Genomic DNA, 27,902 nt, shown 5'->3' with positions numbered 1-27,902 from the left:
TCTGACTCCCCTTCAAAGAGGGCATGGATGGAGGTCCAAAAGCAGTGGGGAGATGGGTTTTCTCTCATCGTCTTAGCTATTCTTGGCGTTCACTTGCTTCAAGAGTCCGACTCTTTTCAACCTGTGGTGTGTGTGACTATTTCTGACCCTCAGCATGTTCGTCTCCTTCTCTCTAGAGCTTGCTGCTCTGGTTTTCAGTGTTTTATCTTTGCGTTTTTATTTCAGCATGTCCTATGTCTGAGGTTCTTTCCATGTCTACCGATCTGGGTCTCAAGTCTCTGAATCTTAATGTCATTCTCAGTGTTTCAACGCCCTACTCCCGAACCTCTTTCAGTTGAGTTCAGTCACTCAGTCGTGTCCCACTCTTTGCAACCCCATGGACTGTAGCACACCAGGCCTCCCTGTCCATCACCAACTCCCGGAGTTTACTCAAACTCATGTCCATTGCGTCCCTTAGGCCATCCAAACATCTCATCCTCTGTTGTCCCCATCTCCTCCTGCCCCCCATCCCTCCCAGCATCAGGGTCTTTTCAAATAAGTCAGCTCTTCGCATCATGTGGCCAAAGTACTGGAGTTTCAGCTTCAGTCCTTCCAATGAATATTCCTTCCAATGAATATTCAGGACTGATTTCTTTTAGGATGGACTGGTTTGATCTCCTTGCAGTCTAAGGGACTCTCAAGAGTCTTCTCCAACACCACAGTTCAAAAGCATCAATTCTTCGGCGCTCAGCTTTCTTTATAGTCCAACTCTCACATCCATATATGACCACTGGAAAAAACATAGCCTTGACTAGACGGACCTTTGCTGGCAAAGTGATGTCTCTGCTTTTTAATATGCTGTCTAGGTTGCCCGAACCTCTTACTCCGCTTTATATTTTTTCATAACACCATCACGACTAGAGTCTCCCGCCCAGTCTTCCTTGCGACTCATCCCTCCTTCTGTCCATCCACGTCTCTCTCCGCTGAAAGGTAACTCTGGGGAGCCTGGACCTGCAGGATCACGGTAAGGAACACCCGTTGAATGAGCCTGTGTCCGACCAGCGGGCCCCGCCCGTCCCGGTCTCTCCCCTTGGCCTCCACCTCTGGGTTTCACACTTTCTCAGGATGCAAATGTCTTTCTCGGTCTCGGTCCCTCTTCCGGTTTCTATCCGGGAGTCGAGGCCTCTTCACGTTCGTGTGGACCGCGCATGCGCAAAGGCCAGGTCCGAGCGCACGGCTGGATGTGGCTGGGTCCGCCTTCCCAGCTCGGCGCGGCCTTCGGGTACGACGTCCGAGTCCCCAGCGTCTGGCTGGGGAAGTGGGGGGCGCCCGGGCGCCCCGCCCCGCCCCCAACTCCTCAAGCGTCTGTGGCCCCGCCGCGCCGGCCGCCATGCCCCGCCCCCAGCGCGCCTCTTCCGCCGGCTTCATGCCCCGCCCCCTGCGGGCGGGGAGCCAATCCGCGCGCACGTCTCCCGGGCCCGCCCTGACGGCCTCCTCGGCGCGCGCCCCTCCCTCTGCCCGCCCGCCGGCCCGCCCGTCAGTCAGGCAGGCAGGCAGGCAGGCAGGCAGTCGGTGTGAGCGGCGGGTGGCTCCCCGGCTCTCCCGAGCGGCGGCCTCCCTTCTCCTTCCCGGCCAGCGGCGGCAGCTGCGGCGGCCCGGTCCCCCGGGAGGCGCGGCGTGGGCCGAGCGGCGGCCGCGGAGCGTCGAGCGCAGCGCGGCGGCGGCGGCGGCCGGGCAGCCAACATGGCGGCGGCGGCGGCGGCGGCGGGCGCGGGCCCGGAGATGGTCCGCGGGCAGGTGTTCGACGTGGGGCCGCGCTACACCAATCTCTCGTACATCGGCGAGGGCGCCTACGGCATGGTGTGGTGAGTGTGTCCGCGCCCTGCAGGCCGCCGCGCCCGCCCGGTCCTGGCGGGGGAGCCGCCGCGGCCTCGCCCGCGCCGCGGCCGGACGCCGACCCCGGGCCCCCCGGCTGCGCTGCCGTCTGCGCGCCCAGAGGAGCTCGGGCGGGGTGCGGAGGCCCCGGGCCTGGGCGTCGCTGGGCGCGGGCGGGGGGCGGGGGCTGGGCCCCCGAGGCGCCCCCTCCGCCCGGTTGCGCTCAGCGCGGACGCGAATTCCTTCGGACGCTCTCCGCGGCGGGTGTGCACAGCCCCGACCTCAGCCCGTGGTCTTTTCCTCCCGTCGCCTGCGGCCTTCGTGAGGTGCCCTCCGCGACGCCGGGGGCTCTCCTACGCAGGCTTGCGAGCGGGCGTTCGTGGTGGATTCTTTCCAGGATCGAAACGGGTTTTAGTGGCGCGCTGCTAGCGCCTCAGGAGGAGCCCGCGTCGCTCTCCTGGTTCATTAGAGTAGTCATCCGGAGCTGGGCCCAATCTGACTTGCTTTTTCTTCGCGCGGCCTGAGCTCTCCTACCAGCGTTAAAGGCTCCGGACGTTTGAACATCAATTCCTGGAAATTTTAGTGGTCATCGTGTGTGTGTGTGCAGCCCTGTTCTAATGGCGTCCTCCAGGGTCACATGCAGGCTCTCTCGTCCTCATCCAGTGTGTCCTCAGAAACGTTCGTGGAATGGGGTTCTGGCTTTTCATTAGAACCAACCAGCTGCCGTGTTTTGTGCTGGTGAAGACCTGTGCGAGTGTAGACAGCCTCACACCTAAATCTTCTTGGGAGCGTGTCTTTTTTGTTGAACGAAGGAAGCTAGTATTTGTTGAGCCCTCCGTGGTTAGGTACTGTGCCAGCTCCATTATCTCATTTTACCTGAGCAGCCATCTGGAGGGAGGGAAAGGTGATGATACCCTTCAAATGAGAAAGTGTTTCCCGGTGAAGGCAGTTCCTAAAGTCGTGCAACTAGAGTCAGACTTGGGATCCTGGACTGAGGTCCTATTTCAGTTGCTGCGGTTCTTTTCATTACACCCCGCTTACGTTGTGTGTGTGTGTGACTAGCTTAGTCGTCCCCGACTCTGTGAGTCCATGGGCTGTAGCCCGCCAGCCTCCTCTGTCCATGGAATTCTTCAGGCAAGAATAGTGGAGTGGATTGCCATTCCGTTCTCCAGGGGATCTGCCCGGCCCAGGGATCGAACCTGGGTCTCCTGCTTGTAGGTGGATTCTTTACCTTCTGAGCCCTTTCTTAGTGTAATGACTAATGTTAGGATTTTAGCTTGTTCTACTGTTATAAACATTTCTGTTTCAAAAATATATTCAAATTTGAATGATCATAGTTTTAGAAATACTATAAAGGGCAATTTTTGCCAAGTATTAACATTTTTTCAAAAGAGTTTCAATTAAAGTCTTTCAGTTAATCTTGAGTATGTTCATTCTTTTTGGGGGCAGAATGCTTCACTATGTGCAACTGAAAATAAGGCTTAGGAATGAAGAGAAAATTTGAATTAGGTCAGGCTTAAAAGAAATAAGGTCCTAAAATGTAGCAGAATGTACTGCCCGCAGCAATGCTTCTGTGACACATCTCATTGCTGTCGCACCTGTTGGGAAGTATGCGGGTGAGCACGTCCCTCTGTGAGAGGTTCAGAATTGCCCATCACATCTTCCAGCCCTTAAAACTAGCTACTAACTACTAAAAATAGTTTTATGACATTTCAGTTGAAAGTTTTTTTTTTTAATCTGATAAGAATTTTTTACTAATCTGAAGCTGATTTAGGTCTGGTAGCTTTCTATCACTGCTGTAGACTTATTTGACCTCAGTTTCTTATCAGGTGAAGCATTAAGTCTTCTTATTTTGATGTTCCTTTCTTAAGATCCAAGTACAGATACTACTGGAATAAGAATTGTGGGTCTAGATTATAGCTTTTTATTTTCAGGTTGATATTTACTTAATAATTTAATCTACATTGTACATTATTAGCCTTTAATGTTGGTTAACAATGCTGGGTTTAAGGAGGGTTTCTTGATTGAAATGTAAGTATTTGAATAGTAATATTTTTTTAAAAAAACAACTTCCAGAAAGATTTAAGGATTTTCAGGAAAAAGTTGGTTGGTTTTTTTTTCCCTTTCATTTCCTAAATCAATTCCTTAGGAATTTGCCTTTTCTTTGCAGAGTCCTTTTCCTAATCCTCATGTAGAAGATATAAAGATGAAGAGTGGCGTTTGAATTGGGCCTTTAGGAGTGAGTGTGATTTTGATAGAAAGATAATAGCTCGCTTCGGCAGTACGTATACTAAAATTGGAACGATACAGAGATTAGCATGGCCCCTGATCAAGGATGACACGCAAATTCATGAAGCGTTCCATATGTTTGTTTTTTTTTAAAGAAAGATAATAGCTGAAACTGACAGTCTGAGCTGTGGAATCTAATCCTGGCAAAGTATTTAGGTGCCAGACTGTAGAAGACGCTAAAGGCAGACCCGAGTTTGGTTGTGTATTTGCACATTGAAGACGCATCAGTGTTTTTGAAAAGAGGCAGGCACATGGTCAGTTTTGGAACTTGGAGGGGTCAACACTGGTGGAAATAACCGGGGGAAAAATGGGTGGGGAATCAGTGAGACTATTGTAACCTTCTAGAGGTAAAGTAATATAGCAGGCGAGGACGATAGCAGATGGAGATGAGAACCTTTACAAAGATAGAATCAGTAATGGAACTCTTGTCAGAAGAGTGGTAGACTTCTGATCATGGCAGGTGTGGGATGAAGCAAAGGATTATGAGGTCTTGAAGGGTAAGAGACTGAGAGAGGTGGGATTGGATTTGAGAGCGGTTTCTGAGGGCAGACTTGGTAATACGGCATGGCCATAGTTGTTAATTTCAAGTCTTCTAGCATGGGAGCCTGGAAGGATGGTGGTGCCCTTATGAGAGAAGGAATACCATCAGCAGAGGAGGTTTGTTAAGGAGAAATGGTGATTTCTGGTTTGGACTTGTTAAGTTTGTGATGCAGTAGGCCATATAAGCTATATCCAGAAGGCATCTTGAAAATAAGAGGGAAGGAGAAATTGGAGGTGAAAATTTGTGTCAGAGACAGTCTCGAGTGGATGACAGATTCTCACTGGAGGTCATGGGTGAGGTGGCATGCATGTGTTCTGTATCTTTATCTTTTTAGTAGATAACGCAGAGCATTCATTAGATTTTCAAAGGCTTGATTATCCCAGAAAGGTTAAGAAGCAGTGAGATAGAAAGACCAACAAGGTAACACTAGCAAACGAGTCCTTTTAAGAGATGAGCAGAAGAGGAAGCTGAGGAGTGGTGAGAGGTATAAGAATCAGGAAAAAAGAAAAAAATGGTATGAAAGAGGAGAATTGAAGCTCTTTGCTTAATCGTCTTAAGTAAGATAAGTGTTTTGGGTAAGTTCAATTTGAAACACTTGCTGAATGTGACTGAGAGGCCGTGGAATCATCTCCATAGAGATACGAATTGAAGCCTCAAGAGTGGACAAGATGAGAAAAAAATGTGAGAGCTGAGCCAAAGGAATGCTTGACTTTAGGTGTCTTTAGAGGCCAAGTTTCAGAAAAGGACAGAGGAAGCATGGTCAGAGGACAGAGGACTGTAGTGTGCACTATCAGAGGAGCCCGCGAAGGTCGTGGTCACTAAGGACTGTTTTGAATATGGTAGAGAATGCCATGCAGCTGGAAGAGAACCTGTTGGATTTGTTGACTTTCAGCTCTCCTGACAGATGGGCTCTCCCCTCTTCCCCACCATCCTGTGTGTGGTTGAGTTTGCTCTTCACTATGTCTTCTCATAAGACTTTCAGAATCAAGTGATTCCAGGCCAAAGAACAAAAGCAGAGTTTTCCCATTCCCCAATGAATTCGAGTGAAAACTGATGATCAAATCAGGTACAACTCCAAGAGAAGACACTGGAGAACCATGAAGCTGGGTCTGTAAGGGGCCACCACATGAGGTGTCACGCCAGTTTATGCTGTGTCAAGGTCGCTTGCATCTTACCATGTCATTCTGAACATCTCTGCCTTCTGAACAGCTGGACCTGTTTTACTGGGAAAATAATGATTTTCTTTGTGTCTTTCTGCGCTAGTGCTTTGGCTTAGTAATAAAAATGTGAGACCTTAACAAACAAAACTCCCCCAGGTGGTTCGAACCAAAATTTCATTGTGATCACATTCCTCATTGTGTAGTATCCTGTCCTGTGGTTTTTGTGATGAAGGCAGACTAGTAGATCTCCTGTTTAGTCAACATTTTGTTGCATTTTGCTTTTTTTTTTTTAAGACACTGATAAATCCTCACAACCACAGTGCAGAGGTGGTTACTTTGAATAAGGGGGAATTTTAGACAGAGAGGTTAGTTAACTTGCCCATGGACACCCATCTCACAAGTGATAGAGCATCCTCATCTGTCTATTCCTAAGTGATACTCAACCAAAAATTCAAGTTGACAGTAACAGAAAATATCTGTTGTCTGCTTTTTACTTGTGTCATGTTTCAGCCTTTTAAAAAACTTTTCTTGCAAGGTCATTCACTAGAAAACTTCTACTGAGCACCTGTTACATGCCAAGATTCACATGGTCCCAGCCCTGTAGTAGCTCTTAGTTCAGATAGTGGGTGGAGTTGGGCATAATACAGAGAGTGTACCAGTGCCGTGCAGAAGGAGTGCGTGCAGCGTGCAGCGCTCTGGGGAGGAAAGAAGGCCCGAGTGATGAGGGGCTTGGTATGGCTTCACAAGCTTGACTGGGTGTTGATGGCTGGCTGAGCGTTCGCTTTGAAGAGTGCATTCTAAATCGAGGTACCTGGAGAAGGAAATGGCAACCCACTCCAATATTCTTGCCTGGAAAAGTCCATGGACAGGGGAGTCTGGCGGGCTGAAGTCCATGGGATTACATGACTGAGCATGTGTGCACGAGGGTGGAGGGAGATGGGTTGGTAGCAATAAAGTGGTAGAACTAAAAAAAAAAAAAAAAAAAATCGAGGTAGATGGCACATGCAAAGACGGAGGTGTGAAATCAGTACATCAGATCAGGAAAGCCTGGAGTTGTCTAGGAAGGCGGCATGTCGGTTGGGCGCCATCGAGAGAAAGCTTGGAGTTGAGACAAATTCTGAAGGCTGTTGTTTCCTGAGCTCAAACTTGACTCTGTAGGTAAAAGTCATTAGAGGATGCCCTTTCCTGCCAGTCCCTCATCACGTTTTGTGTTCTCTTGTCTCTCACGCTTTCTCTGCCCGCTATGCTTTTCCTCTCATCTTTCTGCTTACGTCAGGGTGTTAAATGCCTGTGGTTTTTACCCCTTCTCCAACAGCATTTTAAATTACATGTGGGTTTTGTTTTGATTTTGGCTGTTAGGTTGGTTGGGGGGCATTACTGACCTTCGGTGTGTATGTGGTGGAGGCAGGAGTGCCGAACGGCCTGCACCAGAGGACCATCCTGGGGACACTCGGGCAGTGTTTCCCCAAGAAGCCCTGGGCCCTGTTCAAGTCCTCCTTCCGCTCAGGTGCGGCTCCTCCACAAACCGGCACGGGTGGCCTCTGCTCCCCGGGACTTGCCGGTGGCAGTGCTGCCTGTTGGAGAGGCAGGGCCAGCAGCCGTGTGTGTCAGCTGGAGAGACCCGAGACTGGAGCGCGTCTGGGTTCAGAGTCCTGGCTTTCCTTAACTGGCAGTTTAACTTCTCATGAAGGTGTCCTTTTTATGCTTTTTGAAGCTCAAAGATGTGAGAACACCAGCTTAGATGAGCAACAGAAAATCCACGTTTTCTGAACGGTCAGTGCAAGGGCAACAAAGTTTGATATTAATAATATCCCTGATAATGTGCTGCTGGTGGTTAGCTATAACTGATAAGCCATTCCCATGAATTTAATTTGTATGCTCTCAATTTTCAAGTATTATAAAAAGATTCTCATGTAGAGCATCCAGGTTACGTTTTCCAAGGAACCATCTGTAATGTATTCCTCCTCTTACATTAACACCCCTATTAAGTAAGAAACAACCAATTCCCCAGCAGACATCTAGAGCTGCCTCCCAGGCCTCCAGCCTGCTCTGCCTACTCACCTGCCTAACCCTGAGATGCCCGTTCTCCCCTTTTTGCTTCTCTTTTCTCGTTCACTTCTTGGGGGGTCCATCATCGGAAAGCCAGTAGGATAGACATTATCAAAGGTGTTTCTCAGATGCTCAGCTGTAGGGCAGGCTGTGGGCTCTTTTTTCTTTTTCTTTAGTATTTATTTATTTGGCTGTGCAGAATCTTCAGTGGCAAGACATGTGAACTCTTAATTGTGGCATGTTGGATCTAGTTACCTGACCGAGGATTAAACCTGGTCCCCCTGCATTGGGAGCAGGAGTCTTACCCACTGAACCACCAGGGAAGTCCTCCTCCGGTTTGTTTGTTTGTTTGTTTGTTTTTTTAAGCAGCTTCACTATTACACATTCCTACCAGCAGTGCAGAGGGGTTCTGATTTCTCCACATCCTCGTCAATACTGATTTTCTGGTTTTTTGCTGGTTGCCATTCTAATGTGCGTGAAGGGGAGAGTTTGTTTCCGTGAGTCTTGCGTTTGGCGTGCTGTCCGTCAGCACTAAATATTTGGGGGCTGAAATGGATGCAACTCAATAAAGAGTGTCTTAAGCAATTGCTGGGATGAAAATATGAATAAAACAAAACCGTTACCTCAGAGGAACCTTTAATAAATACTATGGGAAGCTTACAATTAGAAGTCTTTGTGTATACACATATGTGTATTTTCCCTTTGTGCACAGACAGTAGTAAAATTACTTCTTATATGGTCATCTAGTATCACCATTGTTAATTAATGACATCAAACACTGAAAGTTAAAGAGCATTTTTTTTTAAAGCATTTTATTTACTTTTAAAATTGAAGTTCAGCTGACCTACAGTGTTGTGTTAGCTTCACAGGAATGTTTTATTTTCATTCTGTAAGTTTTAAATGGATTTTAGAAGTCTTCATGATGAATTTGCTAGTTAGTCAGACTAGAGTTCATATGTTGCCAGGGTGTGGTCCGTGTGGGGTGACACAGGGAGATGTGGTTTAATGTCTTCCGTATATATATGTATATATATATTTTTGTTTTTTTTTTTTTTTCTAAGGGTCAGTATAGAAGCTGGGCTTCCCTGGTGGCTCAGTGGTAAAGCATCCACTTGCCAGTGCAGGAGATGCGGGGTCCATCCCTGGTTGGAAAGATCCCCTGGAGAAGGAAATGGCAACCCACTCCAGTATTCTTGCCTGGGAAATTCCATGGACAGAGAAGCCTGGTGGGCTACAATCCATGGGGTCGCAGAGAGTCAGACACGACTGAGCAACTAAAACAGCGACACGAGTTCATATGTGCTCCCATCCTCATAATCCCACAGGTGACTTTGGGAGACTTGCTGTTCTCCTCAGTTCCAGCCTGTGTCTCTTAGTTGCGCTTGCCTCAGGCGGCCTTGCAGATGAGGCTTACTGCCTCCCTGAAGGGAGAAGGCGGGCGTTGCCCTCAGGTCCCCCGCCGTCACTTAAGGGAGCAGAGATGGAGTGGTCAGAGGAGGGTGTGTGCCGGGAGGTGGGAGCGGCCAGCCTTCCTGTGAGCAGTGGGGGTGCGGGACATGGGGGCGTGGGGTTTTGGGATTGTCTGCCTGGAAAGCCTTCTTCTCTTTGCTTCTGGAGTTAGTACGAACTGGGTTTTTTCCTTTTTAATTATTTTTGGCTGTGCTGGGTCTTCGTTGCCGCTCAGGCTTTTCTCTATTTATGGTGCACTGACTCCTTACTGCGGCAGCTTCTCTCGTTGCAGAGCACGGGCTCTAGGGCGCATGGGCTTCAGTAGTTGTGGCACGTGGGCTTTGCTGCTCTGCAGCATATGGGATCTTCCTGGACCAGGGATTGAACCTGTGTCTCCTGCTTTGGCAGGTGGTTCTTTACCACTGAGCCTCCTGGGAAGCCCTGGATTTTTTTTTTAATTGTTTTAATGCATATAGTGAAACTGCCTAATTATTTTATGGTGGTCAGATTTTTTTTATGAGAGACCTGTAGTTGAAGAAAAGCACTAATTATGGGTTATTATTCCTAATAGCAATAATAGTATTTTATCTTTAAAAAATGTTTTATTGACATATACGTTTACCCAGGTGCACATGTCTTTAACTGTTCAGCCCAGTGAGTTTTCACTAACTGGATAATTAGTACCCAGATCAAGAAACTGAAGTGATGGCCCTCCAGAAGCCTGCTGCATTCTTCCTTTCAGCCCCTACTCAACCCTTCACCCCGACTTCTAACATGTTTGCTTGGTTTTATATTTTGGTTTGTTTTACCCAACAGTTGTGAGAATCATATTGTGTGTGTTTGTGGTTTAAAGTTAACTGTTAAAGTACCTACTAACAGCCTAGGAAAGGGCTTTCCCTGTGGCTTTGCTGTGCTCTTGATGCTCCAATTCTGGAAGGAAGATGTTTTTAGGTGGTCTTCACATTCCCTTCATTCCTTTTCTAGACTAAATGACCCCTACAAAGTTTTCTGTTACCTTGTTTTTCTTCATTTCTTTGCTGTTATATTGACCTATTGCTGTGTAATAAATGCCCTACAACTTCTTGACTTAAAATACTAATTGTTACTCAGTCACTGAGTCACGTCTGACTCTGCAACCCCATGGACTGCAGCACACCGGGCTTCTCTGTCCTTCACTGTCTCCTGGAGTTTGCTCAAATTCATATCCATGCAGTTGGCAGTGCCATCCAACCATCCCATCCCTTGCTGCCCTCTTCTGCTCCTCGCAATCTTCCCAGCATCAGGGTCTTTTCCAGTGAGTCGGCTCTTCACATCAGGTGGCCAAAATGTCATCTTCAGCTTCAGCATCAATCCTTCCAGTGAACACCCAGGACTGATCTCCTTTAGGATTGAGTGCCTTGATCTCCTTTGCAGTCCAAGGGACCCTCAAGAGTCTTCTCCAGCACCACAGTTCTTCAGCGCTCACCCTTCTTTATGGTCCAACTCTCACATCTGTACGTGACTACTGGAAGATCCGCAGCTTTGGTGATATGGACCTCTGTCAGCAAGGTGAGGTCTCTGCTTTTTAATGCTCTCTAGGTTCGTCACAGCTCTTCTTCCAAGGAGCAAGAGTCTTTTAATTTCATGGCTGCAGTCACCATCCACAATGATTCTGGAGACCATAAAAATAAAATCTGTCACTGTTTCCACTGTTGCCCCATCTGTTTGCCATGAAGTGATGGGATCGGATGCCACGATCTTCGTTTTTGAATGTTGAATTTTAAGCCACTTTTTTCACTCTGCTTTCTCACCCTCATCAAGAGGCTCTTTAGTTCCTCTTCGCTTTCTGTCAGTAAATCAGTAAATATTTATCTTACACTTCCTGTGAGTTAGGAGTGGAGGAGTGGGCATGGTGGGCAGTTCTGGCTCAGGGCCTCCCAGGGTTGCAGTCAGGATCTCAGTTGGGGCTGGGGGTCTGCTTCCAGCCACACCCAGCTGCCACCTTGGTGCTGCTGCGTGTGGTGGGGAGAGCTGGGGGGCGCAGGCTCATTTCCCCTGCAGAGGCCTCTGTCCTCCCTGCATCATGGCTGGTCAGCTCTCCCCAGAGAGCACCTTTTCATGATCTCTCCTCGGAAGACGCTCATCGCCACTTCTACCCTATTTCATTTTTTTTTTTTTTTTTTAAATTATTATTTGATTATGTCACTTGGCTTGTGGGATGTCAATTCCCTGATCAGGGACTGAACCCAAGTCACAGCAGTGAAAGCATTGAATCCTAACCGCTGGATCACTATTGAACTCCCTGATTTGTATAATTGATTTTTAAAAATTTTTATCTACTTATTTATTTTGGCTGCACTGGCTCTTCCTTGCTGTGCATGGCTTTCTCTTTAGCGGCGAGCAGGGACTACTTTCTGGTTGGGGTGCTGTGATCCTCTCGTCGCTGTGGCTTCTTCTGTTGCAGAGCATGGTCTTGGCGCACAGGCTTCGGTAGTTGTGGTGGCCAGGCTTAGCTACCTGTGGCATGTGGGATCTGCCTGGACCAGGGATCCAAGCAAACTGAATTCTTAACCACTGGACCACCAGGGAAGCCCTGACTTGTTTACTTGAAATGGATGATTTTTATGAATGTGAATTATCTCAATAAAGATGCTAAAAACTTTCCAATTGAAAAGTAGATTCACATACCTATATTGTTCCAAACATATTTAAAAATTTCCAATAACAGAATTGAGCTTTAAAATTAATTAAATTTAAAAATTCAAATTTTCAGTCATACTAACTATGTTTCATGTGCTCATTAGCTACATGTGGCTAGGGGCTGTTATACTGGGAAGCATAGGTCCGATAGGCCTAATTCTTGTGGAACTGAAGTGTAGTTAGACTTCTGTGACCGCGTGCAACAGGATCTTAGAAATATCAACAATAAGTTGAGAGTGAAAGTGAAGTTGCTCAGTTGTGTCCGACTGTTTGTGACCCCACGGACTGTATCCTGCCAGGTTCCTCTGTCCATGGGATTTTCCAGGCAAGAATACTGGAGTGGGTTGCCATTTCCTTCTCCAGGGTACCCTATTTCATTTGGGAAGCAAGTCACTGTCTGTATTCTAAGGGAGGAGAATTAGTCATTTGGAGGTTAGGGAAGTCATCTGTTATATGCACTCATCTAATGGAATTGTAGCTAACACAGCTGTATTTGACTTTTTAAACTCTCTAAAATAGAATAGAGATTTCAGTGAGATAGTTGGAAACTTAATATCTGCTACCTTGAGTGGATACCACATGGGCTTCCCTTGTGGCTCAGCTGGTAAAGAATCTGCCTGCAATTCGAGAGACCTGGTTTCGATCCCTGGGTTGGGACGATCCCCTGGAGAAAGGCAAGGCTACCCATTCCAGTATTCTGGCCTGGAGAATTCCATGGACTGTATAGTTGAACAAAGAGGTGAACACGACTGAGCGACTTTTACTGTATTTGTAGTGTTTTTATGAATACTGACATTGTGGATTAATCTGATGGAGCATAATGTTCAGTGTTCTTGTCTTCTGTAACTATTTTATTGCCGTGTCTGTTTAACATAGTATCACTTGTCTTCAGTTCAGTTCAGCCACTCAGTTGTGTCCGACTCTTTGCGACCCCATGGACTGCAGCACACCAGGCCTCCCTGTTCATCACCAATGCCCAGAGCTTGCCAGACTCATGTGCATCGAGTTGGTGATGCCACCCAACCATCTCATCCTCTGTCATCGTCACTTGTCTTAAAATGTGCTAATAATTCTCAGGGTTTTGACTCTTCCGAGTATGAATTTATGCAGCTAAGCTTTAAAGCTATAATACATTTTATGTAAAATATACCACATTTTAATGCATTCTGACTAAATCTCCAAGGCTCAGCAGAGCTATAAAATGACACAACTCAAGTAAATTATCAGAAGTACAAACTTGATGGGCTGAGTTAAGTATGGTGAGCCTCAGAGGGCCGCCTGGTAACCCTGCGATCCCCCTCTGACAGGAGAGCTCTGCTTTGTCCTGTGCTGCGTGGGTTTCCTTTTCATCTCCTGTCTTTGCTGCCTCATCTCCAGATAACAGTCTGTGCTCCTCACGCCCACAGCCCTGACAGGAGGGGCTGTGACCACTGGAATTGATTCTGAGGATTGGAACTCATTCCTCAGTTGAACACGGGCGGGCCCACCGTCCACTTACAGGTGGGATTAGTGCTTTTTGGGAAGGAGACCGCACAGAGCTTCCCGGCCCCTTCAGTTGGCTTGGCCCAAAGGTTCATCTGAGTTTTTCCTTAACATCGTATTGAAAACGCAGAAAACTTTTTGGTTAGCCTAATACAATGTGAGAGTATGGTGCTGCTGCTGCTAAGTTGATTCAGTCGTGTTAGACTCTTCGTGACTGCAGCCTACCAGGCCCCGCCATCCATGGGATTTTCCAGGCAAGAGTACTGGAGTGGGTTGCCATTGCCTTCTCTGGAGAGTATGGTGAGAACTCTGCAAATCAAGAACAGAATCCTCACTCAACCATGCTGGCACCCTAATCTCAGACTTCCAGCCTCCAGAACTATGAGAAACAAATGTCTGTAGTTTATAAGCTGCCCAGTCTGTGAAGTAGTTTTTGTCTGTTTGTTTTAGCAGCCCAAATATAAGACAATCCCTATGCTGTTTTTAAAGATTTTTTTTTAGTTTTACCTCTTACATTTAGGTCTTTACTCCATTTAGAGTTAATTTTTGTATATGGTGTGAGGTAAGGGTCCAACTTCATTCTTTCGCATGTGGCTGTCTGGTTGTCCCAGTAGCATTCCTTGAGAAGACTCCTTTCCCCACTAAGTGGTCTTGTCACTCTTGTGGAGTATCAGTTTACCATAGAAATGGGGTTATTTCCAGACTCCCCTCTGTTCTGTTCCATTGATCCATATCTTTTTGTGCCAGTACCACACTCTACACCGACTTGATTACTTTCTATGCAATACTTTTTTTTTTTTTTTGCAATAAATTTTTTAAATGGGCACTGTGGTTCCTGTCACTTTGTCCTTCTTTTGCAAGATTTTTTCTGTGTTTCTGGTTCCCTTGCATTTCCATATGAATTTTAGGATCAGCTTGTCAGTTCCTTCAAAGAAGAGGCTGGGATTCTGGCAGAGATGGTGTTGAATCTTTACATCAACCCTGGGTGTATTGCCATCTTAACAGTATCTTGTCTCCTGATCCATGAACATGTGATATTTCCTCCTCTGTTTCAATTTTTAAAAAATCTCTCAGCAAAGCTAATTTTCAGAGTGTAAGTTTCACCCCGCTTTTGTTAAGTGTATCCCTAAGTATTTTACTTTGATGACACTGTGAATGGACGTGCTTTTGTTTTCACCTTTATTTTGGCTGTGCTGAGTCCTCATTGCCAAGAGGGCTTTCCTGTAGTCGCGGCGAGTGGGGCCTGCTCTCTCGCTGTGGTGTGCAGGCTTCTCACTTTGGTGGCCTCATAGAGCATGGGCTTTTTGGCCCGTGGGCTTCAGTAGTTGTGACACGTGGGCTTCGGTAGTTTCGGATCCTGGGCTCTAAAGCACAGGCTCAGTGGCTGTGACTTAGCTGTCCTGTGGCATGTGGGGTCTTCCCAGAACAGGGATCGAACTCCTGTCTCCTGCATTGGCAGGTGGATTCTTTAACCACTGCACCACAGGGGAAGCCCTGGAGATGGCTTCTTAATTTCTTTTTTGGATTGTTCATTGGAAATACATACAATTGGTTTTATTTATTCTATATTTTATAAATTAATCTTGTATTCTGCTGTCTTTCTGACCTTGTTAATTAATTCCAGTGGTTTTTTTAAATTGGATTCCTTAGGATTTTCTGTATATAAGATTGTGTCATCTGCAAACAGAGAGAATTTTACTTCTTTTCTGCTGTGTGCCTTTTATTTCATTTTCTTGCCTCATTGCCCTGGCTGGAACCTCAAATACAGTGTTGAAGAGAAATGGTGAGACCAGACACTCTTGTTTTGTTCCTGATATTAGAAGCCTACTGAGTGAATAGGGATTTGTACAATGTTTCTTTTTTATTTAAAATAATAATCATTATTTAAAAGTCATATTCTTATTTTTCTCAAGGTATATTAGCCAAGTTCTATGGTGAAAGATATTTTTTATGTATACACACTACGTAACTTTTTTATTTTATTTATTTATTAATTTATTTTTATACTACGTAACTTTTTTAAAAAAATAAAGTTTTTCAGCTCCATCAGGTTTTGCCTGGGTCACTCATGGGCTGTAGCTGCTGCCTGCAGGCTTAGTCGCCCTGGGGCACGTGGGGTCTTAATTCCCGGACCAAGAATCTAACCTGCATCCTCTGTATCGGAAGGCAGATTTGTTAACCACTGGACCACTAGGGAAGTCCTTATGGTGAAAGATTTTTAAAACTCAGCAAAACAGGCTGGGTTTAAGACTCTTAATTGAAAACATAAGCTTTTGCTAATCTGTCCAGTGCTGCTCTGTTGTTTATTGGTCTTGAACTTTGTTGCACTGTCCCCCAGAGTCTGAAGGATGGAGGAGCCTTTTACCCCTCCCCTTCTGGTGGTCTGTGCCGCATGCTCTCGTCCTCCTGTGTTGGGCTCTTGTGCGTCACGCAGGACTCAGGCTGCTCAGTCTCTCTGAGGTTCTGTCCTGCCGTGTGATTGTGCCCCAGAGACTCTGGCCTTTCTGAAGATTTGATGTTATACACCGTCTCCTCTTTCACAAGTTGCCCTGCTTTGCTGAAGCACGCCTGGGCTTCCAGTCTCTGGCCTTTGTTCCTCGTCCGTGGACTCCGCTCTTGCGTGCTCGCTGTCTGAGTGACCTCATCCACATTCCTGTGTGCTGATGACTCTCCGTCCTCAGAGGGAAGGCAGGCCGAACCCTCAGTCCCTTCCGGGCGCTGTCACCCTGCTCTCTCCGCCAGGGCCTGCCCCTGCTTCTGCCCTCTCCCCCACATTGGGCCTCACTTCCCTCTGCTCTGCTGGGCGTGTTCTCAGCAAGGTCGTTGTTGTCTAACCTGCTTGACGCTTATACTATACTCTCGTGCGTCCTATTCCCACCACCCTTGCATGTACCTGTGACTCAAACATGGATTATCAGCATTTAATTTTATTAAAAACAGATAGTTTGTGTAACTGTTCCTCATTTGTTGGACATTTGAATTGCTTCAGTTTGTCACTATTTTTTTTTTTCTTTTCAGTTTTTCACTATTTTTAACTGATGGAGCTATAAACATTTTTAGCACAAACAGGACCCCACCCTCTCGGAGTAACTTTCTTAGAACCTATTTTTCAAAAACGAATGACCAGGTTAAAGATGAGACTTTAGTAGTTTGCGCTCCAGAAACAGCCTTTGAATTTATGCTGTCTCTGTTCATCTCTTTTCCCACCCACGCCCCACTCCCCCCCTCCCATCCTTGTTCATCTTTAAAAGTCCTTTGCTCTGTGCGCCCATTCCAGCCCCAGTGCCCTCTTGCTGTGAATGCGGTGTTATTCTTTAACGTATATGTAATTGAATAGAAGTGAGACCAACCTTGTAGGTGCCTTGTTTTGGGGTATTCGTGAGGCCAAACTTTTTTCTAAGTTTAATTCACTTAGCTGGTGTTTGAAAGTGAAAGTCGCTCAGTTGTGTCGGACTCTTTGCGACCGCATGTCCTGTACAGTCCATGGACTTCTCCAGGCCAGAATACTGGAGTGGGTAGCCTTTCCGTTCTCCAGGGGATCTTCCCAACCCAGGGATCGAACCCAGGTGTCCCGCATTGCAGGCAGATTCTTTACCAGCTGAGCCACAAGGGAAGCCCAAGAATACTGGAGTGGGTAGACTATTCCTTCGCCAGTGGATCTTCCCAACCCAGGAATCAAACCAGGGTCTCCTGCATTGCAGGCAGATTCTTTACCAACTGAGCTATCAGGGAAACTATATTCAAATTATAGGACCATTTATGCACTAGAAGCTGAGTATTAATGTTCTGAAAACCTTTTAATTTCTTCTGTAAGCTTTAAAAATATTTATGTAGTCAAATTCATGAACTAATTCTTTGGTGTGTTCTCATATTGCTTCAGAGTTGGTGAAATACACAAAGCCCTTTAACACTTTAATTTAGTCTTTTAAACTTTGTGAATATTGTGGAGAAGAATGCTAGGTTTGTTGTTTTATATATTTTATCCCATATTAATAGTATAGGTTTTATCAGTATTGCTTTCCACTTTGTCTAATTTCACATGACTTTTCATATTAAATTTAGAGGTGTTCACCTGTGTCTTTCTGGAATCTACTTGTTTCATTGATCTACTCTATTATTTTTAACTATAACCTAGTATCATAAGGCTTTTTACTCTTGTTGTGCCCAGATATTTGCTTTTAAGTTCTTTACAGGGCCTCTACCTTGAATCTTGGTCCGTTTTCCTGCTCTGGTGGAGTGGGTTGGTCAAGCTAAAACGTGTGTATCATCAGGACACCTTTCCTTCCCTCGCCCACACTCGCAGGTCTCAGAGCCCGTCCATCCTCCTGCTCCAGGCTCTTGTGCCTGGCCTTGGTTCTGGTGGCTCTCCAGAGTGAGGATACCTCTCAGGTTGAACTCTTACACAAGCCTTGCCCAAGAGGGATGAACCCACACCCTTGGCAGTGAACCCCTGGACCACCAGCAAATTCCCTCCAGTTGAACTCTTTTAAGTGTTAGCAGCTGGTAAGCGATCTGAAAAAAATTTTTAAAAAATGAGGCCATGCTTTTGAGATGGGATGGATACTTGATTTCAGAACGTTTGTATCACCCCAAAAGGAAATCTTTACCTGCCAGTCACTCCTGCCTCCTGCAGTCCCATCCCCCTTTCGGAGCTGGTAGGGGGGCAGGGGGCGCGGTGCCCTTTGCGTTCTGGCTTCTCTTCACATGCATTTCACTATTTTACTGTTGTGTTGTCAGAATTTACTTTTTAGAGTCTTTAGTTACTATTTGGCATTGACTCCATAAAACCAATCTGACAAATAGTTATCTACTCATTTTTAGTGTTCCTCATCGGAGAAGGAAATGGCACCCCGCTCCAGTACTCTTGCCTGGAAAATCCCATGGACGGAGGAGCCTGGTAGGCTGCAGTCCATGGGGTCGCTAAGAATTGGACACGACTGAGCGACTTCACTTTCACTTTTCACTTTCATGCATTGAAGAAGGAAATGGCAACCCACTCCAGTGTCCTTGCCTGGAGAATCCCAGGGACGGGGGAGCCTGGTGGGCTGCCGTCTATGGGGTCGCACAGAGTCAGACACGACTGAGGTGACTTAGCAGCAGCAGCAGCAGTGTTCCTCCTTGGACTCTGGGTGACCTCACCCACGTTGCTGTGTACTGAGGACCAGGTGTTGTCATTTTCTCGTCTGTTTCCACATTCTGAGATCTTTGTTTTTTCCTCCTTGCTACTTAACTCCTGTTTTGAATCTCCTCCACTTGGGTTTAACCCTGACTGGTAGGCACACTGTGTTCTTTTTTTTTTTTTTTTTTGCCAATGATACCCTTTTTATTTTCAATTCAAAAAACATTTCTTGATTATTTTCTCTGATTTTATTTTTAAATTTTATTATAGCCTTTGATTTAAACAATTAATCTTAAATCTTTGTGGGCCTCTGTTACTGTAGCTTAATTCCTTTATTTTTATTTCTTATTTTTATTTTTTGGCTACACCGTGAGGCTTGCAGAATCTTAGTTCTCTGACCAGGGATGGAATCTGTGCCCCCTGTGGTGGAGGTGCAGACTCCTAACCACTGGACTGTCAGCAAAGTCCTTAGTTCTTTTTTAATCTTTTCCAGCTGTGATGGTTTCACCTGCCCTGTCTTCCCTGCTTAACTGATTTCTGTTGTTGCTATCCTATAAGTTATTATCTTAAAATTTACATTCTGCTTAACATTCTTTTCTTCTTAGATCTTGTTTCTGCTATTTGCAGAATTCTTTTTTGTTTAAAATTCTTTTGTAATATGTCAGGTTCTGCAGAATATATTCTAGTCTCTTTTTGTTTAGCATTCTCCTGCGTGACACTTTAAATGTTGTTAATGAGTCCCATTCTGTCCTAATTTATCTCTCTCTTTAGAGACCTGGCTCTCCCAGGCCTGCTCCTTGTCTCCTGGGTCTTTATGGTTTGTACTGAGTGGCCACTCCCAACTCCTGCACTGCCCTTTAAAATTTGCTTGCTGTGTTGCTTCAGTTGACTCTTATCTTTGTTCTTTGTTTATAACATGTTTATTTTGTTGGGTTTTAGAGGAGGAGGAATTCTGTACCATTTCTCAGTTAATGCTTCCCAAAGTTCTGTTGTGTAAGACTTTCTGGGCACGTTCTTACATAATGGAAAGAACACAGAATTCAGAGGAAGGACCAAGCGTTAATCCTGGCCCCCGCATTGGGTGGCTTTGACTGAGACCCTTAGCCTCTATGGTAGGACTTAGTGCTTTTCAAATTCTATGTAGTTGTTGTATTCTTAGACATTAGCATAGTTTTTAATATCTAATGGTAATATAAGGAAAATTAAAATAACGGCATATACAGTGATCAGCTGAAAATTGATGTAATTATTAAGTATTATTTTTTTAAAAGATAATAAAATAAAAAATGAGATTGTTGGGCTGAAACTGATAAAATTGTTGTTATATAGGTGGCAGTGGTGTTGTTTGCATTTATATTGAATGTATGACATGACTTTGCAGATACTTATTCTTCCAAATGACCCTGCATGTGAGAGAGAAGTAGTCTTTCCACTTTATGGGGAAGATACTGAGGGTCAGCATGGTTCGATTTGCCCACGGTTCCAAGCACAGAATTGTGATGGCACAGGAGCTTGAATGCAGATTCAGGACTTCCAAGACCAGGGCTTTGTAACTGAACCCAAAATAAAACTTGAGTGGGTTTAAGGTGGTTTCTTCAGATCCATGCCGGTGTGTCCCTCAGGCAGGTTTTCTGGAGTAAAGGCCCGAGTTGCAGCAGTCATCCTGGAGATCAGCTGTTCCTCTGAGTGTGTGGAGGATCAGTGTTGGGAGTTATCTGGGGGCAGCCACTGTCTCTCACTGTGTTTCTGTCTGTCTGGGTTTTGGTGTTTGATGGCAGATATATTCATTGCTTGAGGGTGAAAGTGAAGAGATAATATGGGGAGAAAAGAAAAGAAACTGATTTCTGAAATAAGATTTCCACAGTAACTTGGGCAATGAAACATTTGAGCAATTTCGCAGCAATTCTTGGTTGTGCTGACCAGTATCCTACGGAATTCTTGCCAGTCTCTGAAGTCTTGGAGATCCTTTGTGTACACTCTCCAATTATTGAAACACAGGGACTTGGGCTAGGACCTGAGGGGAGGAATTGGGAAGGATCAAGGGTCAGGGCAGTGGCTCCATCGCTCTCCCTGGAGCAGCAGGCCTGCAGGATGAAGTCTGGGTGTGCGTTGCCCTCCAGACGGACATTCCTGAACTAACCTGGCCCCGGGGCGTCCTAAAGTCTCTGTGTCGCAGCCCCAGCTGCTCTGAGAAGAGAAGTTAGCTGACCCAGCTCAGCCTGTGGGTGGATGGATTCTCCCTATGCTAGGTGTTAACTGGTCCACCATGCCAGGAAGGAGCCATACTCACAAGGGACCCAGGCAAGGTGGAGGGGCAGATCTCTGTGAATAAGCGCTGGGCAGGTACATTCAGAGGTGTCTGTCACAGGAAATCACCTGAGGGAACTTTGTAAAAAGAGTTTCAGACTCTGCTTGACGGACGTCAGTAGGGATGAATAGAAACTGGTACCCACGCTTTTTTAAAAACTCGGTTCTTTATTTTGGCTGTGCTGCGTCTTCATTGCTGCCCAGGCTTTGCTCTAGCTGCAGTGAGCGGGGGCTCACCTCTAGTTGGGGAGCGCGGGCTGCTCATTGTGGTGCTTCTCTTGTCGCCGAGCACAGGCTCTCGAGCCCTCGGGCTTCAGTAGCTGCGGCTTCCAGGCCCTGGAGCACAGGCTCGGCAGTTGGGGCCCACAGGCTTTTAGTTCCTCCGTGGCACGTGGGACCTTCCTGGATCAGGGATGGAACCCGTTTCTCCTACATTGGTAGGCGGACTCTTAACCACTGAGCCACCAGGGAAGCCCCGTACCCACAGTTTTTAAGGCTCCCAGGTGATTCTGATGCCTACTTAGATTTGGAAATTATTCCACTCCAAAATATATCAATAAAATCAGTATGTGTTTGCATAAGGAAATAATGGAACGATAAACAAGAAACTAATGAAATGCCTATGGGGTGAGGGTGAAATAAGACAGTGTTGGAAGCAAGACATCATTCTTGCTCTCTTTGTTAACTTTCAACCCACTTAAAATTTCAAGAAATGCTGTAGCCTAAACAGTTAGAAAACAAAAAGCCCCCAAATCTCATTTTAAACAATAGAAGATATTGGGGACCAGGAGAAGTCATCCTGTTTCTGTGGTTAGATTTTCTGTCTCCAAAGTAATTCCAGTTTTTGGTATTATTCATTTAAATGTGGTTCAGTTTTCCTCATCAGTATGGTCTCCTAGGTGGTCCCCCAGGTGGAAGAGGAAAGGGGGGCCCTGAGGGGAAGTGTTCTCTCCCCTTCCATCTGACTGCGGGGAGGCCTCGTCCAGAGCAGACCTGAGACCGGGAGATCTCAGTCCAGGCCAAGGTGGACAGAGGAGGAGAGGGCTGGAGCGGTGAAGCTCAGCCTCAGTTATCCACTAGAACCACCTGGGGCTCTTTAAAAAACAATCCCCAGCGTTGCTAGACTGCACCCTAGACCAGTTCTGCCGATTTCTGACTGTGAGACACGGTGGCTTTTTAAAGCTCCATGGGTTCCACTGTGTGGCCACACTGGAGAGGCGCTGGGCGGGAGTAGCCGGGATTACAGCACCATCATGGCTTTAACCATTGCCCTTATTCCTTCTTTTACCATTTTGGTGTATGAATTAAAAACATTTATGGAACATTTATGCCAGCAACTCTTCTGAGTGCTTAATATGTTCCTTATTTAATTTATTCTCCCATATTTCCTCACCTTTTATCACACCAGTAACCATTTCTTTTAGGCTTGGTCTGTTTCCCTCTTTTCACGGTCTTCTCATTCTCTGCTCTTTTAAAAAATCTGTTACACATATGCACACACACATATTTATATATGCATACAACTTTAACCAAAGAATATTTTGGTTAAACTTTTTGTTTTGAGGTAATTTTTGAGAAAAGGTACAAAGAGAGTCCAGAGGGTTCTCCTGCACCCTCAGAGTTAACACTGTCTGTGTCTGTGGTAACACCCCCAAAAGCAGGAAATCACAGCTGGTGCAGTGCTAGGTACAGACCTTACCCCCAGTTCCCTGTTTTCCCACTAGTGTTGTTTTTTCTTCCAGGATCCCATTTTGCACATAAGCTGTGGTGTCTCCCCAGTCTCTCCCAGCTGTGACATTTCTTGTTTTCTCCGGACTCTCAGGACAGTGACACTTGTGGCGAGTACTGGACTGTTTTTGTAGACTGTCCTGCAGTGTGTCTACCTGTTTTTTCATGGATGGAATGAGATTATGCAGTTTTAACAGAAATGACAGTGTGCCTTTCTCACTACATAGTATCAGAAGGTTTGGGTTGTTGAAATGTTTTATCCCTAGAGACATTCATCACCTGGTTAAGATAATATCTGTCTATTTACCCCTTTGGAATTAATAAATATCTTAGAGGATGTACTTTGAGACTATGCAGATACCCTGTTTCTTCTCAGATTTTTACTCACTAGATTAAGATCCATCCATGGATCTTGTCTGAAAAATTTTTGTGGTATTTACCTGATGATGGTTTTTCTGTTTCTCCTGTTCCTTTTAGGCACTCCACACAGGAGTGAGAAAGAGCTGTTCCTTCTCCCCATTCAGTTATTTATTTGTGTCAGTATAAACTCATGGGTATTTGTCTTATTTTGTGGGTTATAACCCAATATTGTCATTTTTAAATTCAAATTGAAAGTGAAGTCGCTCAGTCGTGTCCAACTCTTTGCAACTCCATGGACTGTAGCCCACCAGGCTCCTCCGTCCATGGAATTTTCCAGGCAGGAGTACTGGAGTGGGTTGCCATTTGCCATTTCCTCCTCCAGGGAATCTTCCTGACCCAGGGATCGAACCTAGGTCTCCCACATTGCAGGCAGACACTTTACCATCTGAGCCACCAGGGGAGCCCATTCACTTTTCACGTTTCTTTCACTTTTGACCTGTGTTTGCTCCTTCAGGTTGACCCTTTCAACAACCCCCACCCTTGTTTGCGCACATTCTTAGTTGTCAGAAGTGCGCTCCCTGCTGCTGGGGCGCTGTGCCTTCCAGGTCTTCTCCGCGAACAGAGCTGGGAAACGGGCGTGTGCACAGCGGCCCATGGCACGCGCACACCTGCGTTTCTGTGTCTGTGTCTCTGTGTCGGAAACTGTGAGCTCCTCCTGACGCCTCAGCTTCCAGCGCAGCAAGCACCGTGTGGCTCACTTCAGCCTTCCCTCCTGCTTGTGGTTCTTCTGCCAGCTTGGCACTCATTGTCTCTGTTTGTTTGCTTATTTGTTCAGTCCCATTCTATTTATACATAAAGTAGATTCAGAATTGCTAACCCTTATCGTTGTGAGAAACAAGCTCACTGACTGGATACAGGACTTGTGTTCAGCCCTTTGCTGCTTTAGCTTTACAGCATCCAGTTAAAATACTGCTTCCTGGGACTTCTTGTGGTCCCGTGGTTGAGACTCCACCCTTCTACAGCAGGGGGCTCTGCTTCGATTCTGTCCGGCATGCCATGGGGCAAAAAAAAAAAAGATACTGTTTCCTGAAGTTACTTAGGCTGATATCTAATTCCTCATGCCCTTCATTGTGGTTATTAATTTGAAATACAGTTAGGTTCATTTGTTACTATTGGTGTTCCATTTTGGGTGCAGATGTATGATTTTGGTAGGGATTGTCTTACCAGCCTGTTCAGGAGGGTTTATAACCTACCTTCCCTCTAGGAGTGTATGAGAGTTAATTTGCATATATTTTGTAACACAGACATGTGAATGTTTGCTGATTTTGTTCAGGGTCTTCCTTTCCTTGTCTTACTTCTTCTGTCGTAATGGGTTGGGGAAAGAAAAAACAACAACTTCCAACTGCAGAAACTTTTTTAATGGAAAGAAGTAAAATTAGTTCTCCAGCTCTGACTGGAGAGTTCCTTACTGCATTTTGGAGTTATAATTATATGTCAGTTTTCTTCTTCACCTAGTTTAGCATCTGTTATGTAACATCCCACCACCTGCTCCATTGTGCAGGCGGCTCTTCTCAGTTTAGATAATAATGCTGTGTGCTTCCAGTTTCAACATTTTTCTGTGTTAGTTCTTCTCCACATGTCTGGGTGGGTGTTAATATTTCTGACATTGTTCAGTTCATGAGAAACTTGGTTTTCTCATCTAAACTGGAGTTGCTGTGCTGGGGATGGTCCCCAAGCCTCTCTTTTCCCCTGTCAGCTCCCTGGGGCACATTTTACAGAGGCAGGCAGGGACGGCCGTTTGGAGTAAACCGTCCTCTCTTTGGAGTGCAGCTCCCTGTCCTCCTGCTCCTCCTCCCCAGTGCCCCCACTGAAGACCCTCACCGTGAGGGTTTCTGGCCTGGGCCCGGGCCCGTCTGGGCGCCTCCCTCTTTTTCACGCCGCTCCTCTGTGTCTGGTTTGCCTTGCGTCCCCTGCCTTCAGCCTTCCTCCTTTACACTATATGTTTGCTGCTTGTTTCGGAGGAGACAAGTTTTGGTGCATCCTGAGGAAGATGATGTAAATAGCCAAAACCTTCAGAACTCATAGGCTACTTTGGGAAGCAGAATGCTTTCTGTATCATGGTCAATGCGATGATTTAAATTTTTGTCATCAGCTTCTTTTCAGTTGACCTGTGAGACTCTGGCCCAGCTAAGAGCCAAGCCTTGGTCCATCGCCAGCAAGAGGACATGGCCAGTGGGGGCTACTGGCCCTCGTGTGGCGCAGCGGCTGAGAGCATGGCTTGGGGGGCTCCCCTAGTTTGAGTCCCAGTTCTTCTCAGTCTGCTGGCTGTGTAATTGATTCCTCCCTCCTGCCTTAGGTTCTTAAAAATCTGTGAAGTCGGGGTGCTGCTTCATCGGGTCGTGGTGAAGATAATGCAGAAGGGTGCTGAGTGCTTAGCGAGCCGCGGGCATCGCGGTTGTTGGGGTCCACTCCCCGCCTCGCTCTGCTTCAGGTCCAGAGACGCATGCCGCTGCCTGGGCGGCCACCCGGAGTGCGGAGGTTCACCACTTCTGGCTGTTCTCAGAGCTCACCGCAAGCCAGCCCACCTGGGCTGTCCTGGAATCTTTGCCCAGTGAAAGTGGGAGGGGAGAGCTGAGGAGGAAGGAAGTGTAGGGGGATGTTCCACAAGTGAGTAGCCCCTCTGCGTCCTCAAGGTCTCGTGACAAGTTCAGAGCACAGGTGAGCTCCGAAGGCCGTTTCTCCAGAGTACTGCAGGTTAGAGTACGGAGCGGATCTGACGGCAGTACTGAAGTGTGAGCGTGCTGCAGGTATCAGGGTTGATGGCTAAATCCTGGTGGGGTTTCTTAGGTTAGCTGTTCCTGTGGAGAGAAGTGCTTTTCATGCTTTTTCCTTCAGTGATCTGTGTACTTGGCTGAGTTCACCAGCATTTGTGGAACCTTTACTCAGTGTAAGTCCCTACAGCTCTGCGTCTTTCTGTGGTTATATCTGTGTGTGCCTGTTGTTATGTATGCATTAATCCATACAGCCACATACGTGGGTGTGCGGTGTTTTCCATTCTCTTGTGTACATATAAAATTTTTTAAAAGAAATTTTGCAGTTATGATTGGAAGAAGCCTAAACACAGAATAATGAAATCTTCTTCTAACTTGGTCAGCACTATCAGGGCAGACATCAGTTCAGTTCAGTTGCTCAGTCGTGTCTGACTGTTTGTGACCCCGTGGACTGCAGCACGCCTGGACTCCCTGTTCCACTTTGGGAAGTGGTCTAACATCTTAAGGCTTTTCATCTGCTGTTTTTGCAATCTTTGTAACCCTTAGACTTTCTTCTTTTTTTTTTTGGCGATCCCATGGACTTCTAGGCTCCTCCGTCCATGGGCTTCTCCAGGCAAGAGTACTGGAGTGGGTTGCCATTTCCTTCTCCAGGGAGACTGTCTTCATTTTTGAGTCAAGCAAATGGTTGTTCAGAGGTATTGAGTAGTTCAGTAATGTCTGGGCTAGTAAGGGAAAAGGCAGACTTGGGACCCCTGTGACTATTGCTGGCGAGATTTAAAAGTGTATATGTAGACAACCAAGTGTGTCCAAGCTCTGGGCTGCCCACAGCACCTTCCCTAGAGAGACTGCACACATGTTCGTGACCTCGGACTTTAAGCTGCCGCATCTATAGGTCATGGAGCACTGAGTCTCATGTAAAATTATGGTGGTTTTACACCTAAAATGACTTTAGCTTTTACTTGCTCTCTTAATGGTTCGCACCCTCTAGAGAAACCTTTGCACTGGCATTCTTGGTTAGTAAATTATGAGAGAATCAGTCTAAAGTAATCCGTTTTCTTTCAGAGCAGCCATTTGTATTATCCACCTACTTATTTTTGGAACATTAATTTGGATCAGTCTAACTTAGCATTTGAAGACAAGTTAATTTTTATCTGTGAAACAAAGTACTGTAGTTTTGTGTTCAGATAATTAAAGTTCACCAAAATGGGTAGCTTAGAGAACAGCTTAATAGCTTTCTCTAAAAATAGCCCATTCACAGCTGATAGGTAGCACTTTAGTTGCTTAACAACGTGTACAGTATGTGAGGCTAATGCATGATGAGGTACCCCCTTTATTAGACAAACTTTATTATCCACAAAATATCACTGAACCTCTGCTATGAAGTAACTGTAATGGAAGGGGACCAGGAAGGACGGGGAGAGAACCTGAATGTCCCCCAGAAATGTTGTATTTATGTCAGAGCCTTGGAATGACTGTGGAAGCCTGGGTGTTTATTCTGATGGTGCTGCCGTTGCTCAGAGCCTGTCTGGAACATTTGTCTTTAAATCGTCTTCAATGTGAACCATGAAAGAAAATTAGCGCCACCATTTTGTAACATAGCTCAGTTTTTAAAAATCACCTTTTGGGGAATAATTTATACACAGTAAAATTCACCTTCCTTTGTGCATAGTTCAGTGAGCCTTGGCAAATGTCCGCAGTTGTGTGACACCCCCCCCCCGCAGAGGATGGAGAGAACATCGTGTCACCGTGAAGGCCTCTCGCGCCCCCGTGGTCCGTGCTCCGCTCGGGCGACCGCGGCTCAGCCGTCCATTGCTGTGTGTCAGCCTCAGCTCACCTCGAACTGTGCGGGCACGCTCTCTGCCTGGCCCCCTCCCATGGCGTGGGTTTTCCAGGTCCATCCTTGTCGGGGGCATCGGGAGTCTTTTCCTTTTTGCTGCTCAGCACTCTTCCACGCGGCGGGTGACACCCTGTGCAACCTTTGCTTTTTGATGGCTCTCTGTGCTCCTCCGAGTCTGTGAGTGTTATAAAGAAAGCTCCTACAGGCCGCTGTACACAAGTCTCCACAGGCGTGTATTTTCTCTTTTTTAATTGGAGTGTATTCGGCAGACAGTGTC

The 27,902-nt window shown here is 46.2% G+C and overlaps 1 protein-coding gene and 1 non-coding gene across 3 annotated transcripts in view; both read left to right on the top strand.

The window, feature by feature from the left end:
• Positions 1 to 1,689: 1,689 nt before the first annotated feature.
• Positions 1,690 to 27,902, top strand: part of MAPK1 (mitogen-activated protein kinase 1) — a 55,396-nt gene continuing 29,183 nt past the window's right edge. The window contains exon 1 of one of the 2 annotated variants that reach the window (XM_061141393.1): positions 1,690 to 1,844. In XM_061141393.1, coding sequence (XP_060997376.1) covers positions 1,723 to 1,844 — 122 coding nt within the window. In that variant the 5' untranslated portion in view covers positions 1,690 to 1,722. Of the gene's footprint in view, positions 1,845 to 6,831; positions 6,999 to 27,902 lie in introns of those variants that run through there. The other variant, XM_061141392.1, reaches the window with a different exon arrangement.
• On the top strand, positions 4,123 to 4,224 carry LOC133058094 (U6 spliceosomal RNA). Its single transcript, XR_009693218.1, has one exon. It is a non-coding gene; the product is annotated as a U6 spliceosomal RNA (small nuclear RNA).

The sequence above is a fragment of the Dama dama genome, chromosome 5 (genome assembly GCF_033118175.1).
Source record: "Dama dama isolate Ldn47 chromosome 5, ASM3311817v1, whole genome shotgun sequence".
NCBI classification, from domain to species: Eukaryota; Metazoa; Chordata; class Mammalia; order Artiodactyla; family Cervidae; genus Dama; species Dama dama.
The sequence above is the reverse complement of the archived record's forward strand: the minus strand, read 5'-3'. Positions and strand labels throughout refer to the sequence as shown.